Source organism: Cornus florida, unplaced genomic scaffold, assembly GCF_030987335.1.
Source record: "Cornus florida cultivar Cherokee Brave unplaced genomic scaffold, ASM3098733v1 CherokeeBrave_3.0.0_Hap2_Chr11, whole genome shotgun sequence".
In the NCBI taxonomy this organism is placed as follows: domain Eukaryota; kingdom Viridiplantae; phylum Streptophyta; class Magnoliopsida; order Cornales; family Cornaceae; genus Cornus; species Cornus florida.
Genome location: NW_026775581.1, coordinates 120466763 through 120474340, shown reverse-complemented (window position 1 = coordinate 120474340; position 7578 = coordinate 120466763). Strand labels below are relative to the sequence as shown.

General features: G+C 36.0%; 1 protein-coding gene across 2 annotated transcripts; it reads right to left on the bottom strand.

The window, feature by feature from the left end:
- Window positions 1–876: 876 nt before the first annotated feature.
- LOC132286740 (uncharacterized) lies at window positions 877–5294 on the bottom strand. Of its 2 annotated transcripts, XM_059789121.1 has the most exons (4): window positions 4998–5294; window positions 3380–4128; window positions 1757–2274; window positions 877–893 (listed from the first exon to the last, which is right to left on the bottom strand). In XM_059789121.1, exons 1-4 carry the CDS (start codon window positions 5283–5285, stop codon window positions 877–879), a joined length of 1572 nt encoding a protein of 523 aa, XP_059645104.1. In that variant the 5' UTR covers window positions 5286–5294. The 2 variants fall into 2 exon arrangements, with proteins under 2 accessions (XP_059645104.1, XP_059645103.1); XM_059789120.1 differs by lacking the exon at window positions 877–893 and having other exon boundaries at window positions 1433–2274; window positions 4998–5285.
- Window positions 5295–7578: the final 2284 nt, after the last annotated feature.

Sequence of the window (7578 nt, the reverse complement as noted above, 5' to 3'; positions counted from 1 at the left end):
GACGGCGAATGAGCGGCCGTTGTCGGATTCGACAACGACTCCGCCGCTGTATTTGGTGGTGGTGTTGTGCTTGTGTGTGTGTGTGTGTGTGTGTGTGTAGGAGTATATATATGTCTGTCTGTATATATAATATAATTTGTAAGTTTACAAATTTTTAAGGGGCCATATTGTAAAAAAATAAATTAAAAAAATGAGGGTATACCAAAGTCAGGGTCAAACTAAAGTCAAAGGGTAAAAATGTCTTTTTACATGTAAAAAGTGGTCTGACACATCTGTAAACTAACTTTTGGGGTGTGAGTGAAAAACGGAGCAAACGTTTGTAATGTGAGTGATAATTATTTTCGAAAAATGTTTTAAACTGATATTTGACCAAACTATTGAGGGTGTCAGTGAAATTATTCCTTAAATTTATTAACAAAACCCATGTGGATCTTCTTTAGAATATTCACTTTTAATTTAGATCCAATTCCGATGTAGGTGGACTAGCAAATGAATCAAGTTTAACTTATTTTCTATTTCAAACAATTATCCTATTTTATTTACAGAAAAAAAAATTTTAACTCACCAAAAAAATAAAACATTTATCCTATTTTATGAAGTGAAGATTTGTTTGCATAATCTATTGATTATGTTCCACCTGCTGCTGCATGTAAACTCTTAAGGTTATGCAAATTCTAAAATTTAAACTTTTATATTAAGATTTAATGTTGGCAGTTATGAAAAGCAGGAAATGATTGAGTTTTTTAAAAAGTTTTTGAAAAAAAGTGGTGGTTTGGAGTGGCATTGTGAATTTACTTAACCTATTATTTTGAATATTGTCTAGTAGAAGGAAGTAGCTTGTCATTCCCCGCCAAAGGAATTAAGTTCTAGATTCTTTCATAATTGTGTGAGGTGTTGGAGGATTCTAGAATGGTGTGGTAGTGTGTAGGGTAAAGAATGTTTTAGAGAAGCAAAGAGTTTTATAGGCCTGTATATCCCAATCATCCGTTAGCAAGGGCCTATAAATAGTACAGTGGGTGTAGTGTAGCTAGTGAATAGTACAGTGGGTGTAGTGTTCAAAAGAGATGGGTGAGTGTCCGCCTCGAAACTTTAATGTTAAGGAAACCTGTTGAATAAGACCAGAAGTGATGTTGAAAACAGTGTTTAATTCTCAATTGTCTCTTTCTGAAAAAGGTGTTTGGGGTTCAATTTTCTATCTACTGTGCATGGAAGTAGTTACTGGGTATGATGATCACATTTATTTATACACAGCTAATTCTCTATTATGTGAGTGAATTCTATTATGTGAGTGAATGGAAAGTATATGTTTGACACTTAATTGGACAAAAAATTTAATTTCATTTTGGGGTATATTGTAAGAGTAGCTAAATGGATTTGTCTTAATGTACATATATTAATTCTTCTTTCTTTAAATAGACATGTTTCTTTTGATTGCTAAATGAAATATATGAATGCTTACCAATGAATAACCTGACTCTGTAAGTCATCCTTAATCATAAAAGTTCGAATAAATCTGAGTTTCCTTTATTCAAGATTGTCTTGGGTAGTTTGGTCATGGTCTCGTGTATTTGCTCGTGCCATACAAGTTGTCTCTTCTCAGTTGTAGAGAGAGAAAAGAAAAGCAAAAAGGAAAAAAATAAAAAATAAAAAACAAAAATGAGGGATTATGCTTTCCTCCAATCATTCCACTTTTGATGAGGAGTAATATGATTTACTCAACGAGCTTCTATTGACTGAGTCCATTACTTGCCTGGATCTGAGAATGACAACTGACGGGAAAGTAGTCTCTTCTCATCACTCTCATCAAGATCAAGGCTTTCCACTCCTTCATAATCTATTTCAATCACACTTCTTTCCTTTGTGTGTGGCTCATCTAATTCTGCAACACGAAGTTGAGAGTATTCTTCTCTTGAAGGACTGTTATGTGACTCTATTTGCAGCATCTCTGACTCTATTAATAAAGCATCCATTCTTGCTCTTTCCCGGTCTCTCGGATATGTACAGTGGAGGAAGGAGTAGATAATGAAACAGATTGCCATTGGAATGCCTATCGCTGTGTATAATGCCTTTGCAAGTGGTGCAGCATTCTCTCTATCCATTTTAATTTCTTCCGAGTTTGTTGATCCTTTTGCAATTGGTTTATAACCATAAACATGCTGAGCCAAAATTCCAACTAGGGGAGGAGAGAATGATGTTAATATTGACTCAAAAGACATATCCAAAGCATAGATGCATGTTCGAGATCTCTCCGGAACAATCTCTGCAAATATTGGACTGTACACATGTTAATAATGAATGGTTAAATAGCTTTACAAATTTCTAATATGACCATTGCGACACATAACTAAATAATGGTCCGGTCTTGATTACTCTACATTCACATTCCACGCTTTTAACATAGCTGCATGCAGTAACAATGGATTGGCAAGAAGCAGAAACAGCCACAATTCTAGACTTAGGAGGATTTATCAGATGACCTCCTTTATGGACATGCTTTTAGAGCTTTCTACCATTCAAGATCATGTCAGTGAGAATGTCAGATGATATTGACCTGAATAATAATACCGAATAATAAAGAGTTAAATCAAGGAGCAGGCTGCTCTCTTCAGTTTTTCATGCTCACACGGTTCTAGTTTTGCAGTTAATGAAGAAACACCATCCGGAGAACATGCATCTTTGCTCAAAAGTACATACCTGATAGGTTTTTAGGAAGCAATTAATACAAGTTTATAGTCCAGTCATGCTTCAAGCAGGGAATTGTCTGCTGTCACAAAAGATTGCTTGTTGGCTGGCCAGTCAAAAATTAAAAACGAAATCCACAATTTTATGTGTTCTCACAAAATGCGTAAAGAATATCACTAACTTGCAGTCTAATTTTCACAAGGATAAGACTACACATCCAAAAGACGTCTCTTCAGCAAATGAATTTGTAGCTATGATGATTATGACTAAATTTAAGGGTCTTTCTATCAGGATATATAGGAGTTTTTTCAAACAGGGGTGAGTGATGTACATTCCGGTTCCATCATTGTGGAAAGAAATAGGCTGCTACAATTCGTTCAGTGGCATTTAGGTGATCTATACCTCGGTATATTTACAGGAGGGAGTGATGAACAGAACATATTGAAGGGAGTGAATCATTACTCTCCTCCAAATTGGTTATGCAGTCATCCTTCCTAGCTAACAAATATCTCTATTCATAAGTTTCATTATTTATTTATAATTCCTTTGGGGTGCAATCAAAAACCTTTGCTCGTGCCATGCAAGAGCCATTTTGAATTTGAGAGATATTAGAAGAAGCTTAAATTTAAAAATCAAAATTAAAAATCTGTTTATCACAAACATGCGGAAAAATGATTATATTAATTTGAAGACTTACTTGTTTGTGGCCGGAGCACACCAAGATGTGATTAATCCCATGATGAAAAGGACTAAACCGTGCATAAATGCCGTTGAAGGATCATGAGGCAACCCAAGCAGTAGTATTGCTGCTAAAGGGATGGCTGAACCAGCACTTATCTGTGACAGGATTATTCTCCCAGCGTTTGGTAAGCGCTTGGCAAGGATGTCCCCCATCTTTCCTCCAAACAGACCTCCAAGTGAAGTAGCGATAATGAAGAGAGTCCAGAGCAATGCTGTTGTTTTATGAGAGAAGCCAATAAGTTCTAACCACATAGGGGTAAATGAGAAACCTGACCAGGGGAATGATCCTGCCACACCTTGAGCTACAATTATCTGAAAAGTCGGAATTTTCATAACTGATTTTGCTTCTTTAATCAGGTCCTCCATTTCTGACCAAAAGGAACTATTTGGATTTTGAGCTTTAGCTTTACTAGTATCGATAAAGAGGGGATCATTGGCAAAGATGCGGACCAAAATGCCAACGATAACACTTACTAGTCCAACGAGATGGAATGCAATTCTCCACCCGGGTATACCCATGAATGATGTTGAGGCTATCAGTACAGAACATAGGCCACCTAGAATTGCGCCAAGGTTTCCTGTCAATTGTAGCCATCCAAAAGCCATACCGCGGTTGCTCTCGTCAGTTGAGTCAGCAACAAGGGACTGGATAGCTGGTATGACTATGGCAAGTCCTATTCCATTCAATCCTCTTGAAATCGCCACCTGAATCACCAGTTGACACAATTAAATACTTATCATATGATGCAGTTAATTAATTCCAAGAAAGCTACATTTTCTAAGAGGGTGGCAAAGCCTCAAATCCATTAATGGAAATATCTTATTAAACAGTTGTTTGGAGTTTGTTTAATGTTGAACCATAAATGAATTCTTCAGTTAGATGGCTAAGAATTAATGAAATTTTTGGGTTTAGCCATGATCTCTCTATGAATATTTTTCTGTGTCTCAATTATTAAATGCAAAACAAATGCAAGCGCCCATTTGTACTAATTTTATTTTGCATCGATCCAAATATGTTAACACTAGCCTTATCATTCATTAATGGCAATAACTTTTACGGGGTTTTCTATTTGAAGCTATAGATCTCATCATAATTCATACATGTTAATAAATCTAAATAGTGTAAATCAGTAGCAGAGCACAAAATCAGTATCATCATCTCATTAGTGCCCACATTTCATAAGCCTACGCCACACTCACTCTCCTTAACACACCATTTCCTATCATGTCACTTAAATTTCATATGCACCTAGCTACATCTTTACAACACAAGACATCATAATCTTACTCCAAATATAAAGATTGACACATCTCCTATCTAAGTTAAACAGACAAAAGTCAACTGTTGTCTTTGAATCTCAAATCTAGCCATGAACAAAAAAAAAAAAAAAAACTCTAGAAACTTTATAAACATAACCATGTTCTTCTATGCTACACATAATCTATGTATGACAAGCACATACATCTCTCAGTTCAGTTATATCAAAACATATTCCCAATGAGTATGTTTGTGCATATATATATATATATACATATTATATATGTAGAGCTAGCGAGGGAGAGATGGGAGGGACCTGTAAGAATGTGGAGGAGATGGCAACGAGGAAAGTGGCGGCGGCCCAGAGAAAAGCGCCGAGGGCGATAACGTGGGCACGGTTGTGACGAATAGCCAGATAAGCGGCGAGTGGGTAGCACAAGGACTGTACAATGGATCTGAAGAGAGTGAGTGAGCCCAGGCCTGTTGGGTCAGTGTGTAGGGCCGCACCAACCTCTTTGTACACTCCTGGTAGCAGAGACTCGTCGGCCCGCTGCATTATACCAGCCAGATTCACCAGCATCAGAGTCAACGTCTCTGATCTCATCTCCTTCAGCTTCATTTCTGTGACCCCTCTCTCTCTCTTGTTTCAGATCTCTCTTCTCCTTTTTGTATTTTTTAAGGGAGACAGAGTGGGGGAGAAGGATGTTTTTATTTATTTATTTATATGTCTGAAGGATGGATCCGGTGAAAGTGGGAGTGGATGTAGGTGTGGCCCTACTTATTGATCTCGGTTGTAAATTGCTATTTTTAAGGAAAGCAATGGAGAGAGAAAGACAGTTGTGAGTTGCCTCTTTGGGAAAGAATGGGACACCCAATAAGACCCAGGCAAATTTGTTCCACGTATAATTTAAATGGTAAAATGTACGAGTATAGATAAATGGATATATAATATTATTTAATAATTTAAATTTTTAAATAAATGGGCAAATAATCATCTGTTACAGTTAGTATCATAACCAAATTCAATTCTTGATCCGATGCAACGACAAGTGTTTGGGGTGAGCCGCCTTGGTTGTGAGTTCGGATGTAAGAGATTGTTGTAATTGAAAACTTATACCACACTAAAAATGTATAAGGAAAACCTTGTCTCGTATCAGATTCGGATGGAAAAATGTATAAGTATATATATATATAAGAAGAAGTATAAATGGTCCGATGCAACGCTAAGCGCCTGACCCGAAAGGCGCCCGGGTAACTCATCCGAGTAGGTAAGGTGGCCCAAGCCGCAACGAGGGCGTTACGAGTTTGGGTGGGGGAGAATGTAATAAGGGTCATTTGTCCTACATCGGATCCGAATGAAAAAGTGATTGAGTATAGATTGGTGAATATACAACACTACCTAATACCTTTAACTTTTAGGTTAATGAATCCCACCCGTTACAATTGGCCTCCACATAAACAAATTATTTTTGTCTTTTTAAGTTTAAAGTGAGGAATATAAATCAGTGTGAAACTTTATTAAAATATTTGTCTTTTGATTTGGATTAGATTAGGTATAATAGTATAAGTGAACTTACAATTTGATAATTGCTCTTCTGCTGTCTTATTTGTCGTGTTTATAATTTGTTCGGATTGTTCATATATTAAATGGTATGATATGAATTATTTTATAATAATTCGATTGGATTTTTTTAAAGTACGTCAACCTTCATATTAAGATATAAATTTAATATAGTAAAGCAATAATGAAACAACCAAAACCGCAGTGTTTGAAATTAAGATATAAATTTAATATAGTAAAGCAATAATGAAACAACCAAAACCGCAGTGTTTGAAATGAAGGAAAGCAAAGAGAGAAAAATAGCACACAATTTACATCACTCTAGGCCTACATAATGGGCTTGGCTAACCATGTTAACAACAGACACTTGATATTTGGAATGGGCTGTTGGACTACACCGTTATTCAGGCCCACTTTCATGAATTTAAGGGCTGTAAATCTTTTCATTCAGGATTTTTTCCCCCTTCTGCTACATTTAAAATTTTAAACAATTGACTTTAGCATCGTATTTTTCTTTTTCTTTTTTTTAGTTCATTACCAAAAAAAAAATTTAAATAAAGAGAGAAAAAAAAAAAAAACTCTTGCAATAATTGCAATTTGTACCGCTCAGTTGCTGAAAAGGTTGCAATTTGATTATCATGAGGGGGCAAATTGCAATAATTTATATAATACCTTTTGATGTTTTATTCAAATAATTATTCTTTTAACTGGAAAAGTCGATGGCATGCTATGTACCAAAGTCGTCCCCATCATAAGGTGTGTCGGTGTCACCTGTCAATTAGCTACCGTACACTCGAGCCGAGGGGCAACAATGGTAATAAACCACACTAGCACTGGCCTAGGAGAAATGATGGAGGGTCCCACCCATTTGAGGCAGACCGGGCCTTGTGATCACGACACGTTAACTGATGATATTCCCATGTGTGCCACCTCCGTCAACAGTACACGTGTACTTTCCCGCCTCAATTAGATGACCCCACACAAACACGTCAGCATGAGGTGGGCCTGACGTTAGATGAGACGTAATTAACACTTTTCTTTTCTTTTCTTTATGAAATTGGTGATAACAAATGGGACACAAAAGTAATGAATTTCTTTATACACAAACAAGTACTATAAAATATTTATTCAAAACAGATTTATATTCACATATAAAAAATATAACAACATGAAAATTAAGGTTTCTTTATAACGTTTTAGTGATTTGTGCAAATTAATATTTTGATTTTGGAGGTCTTTATATGTGAAGCTTCTTAATTTGTAATATTAGCCTAAAATGCGGTACAATTCATGAAAATTGATACTAACATGGAAATTGAAATAAGAATTAAAGAAT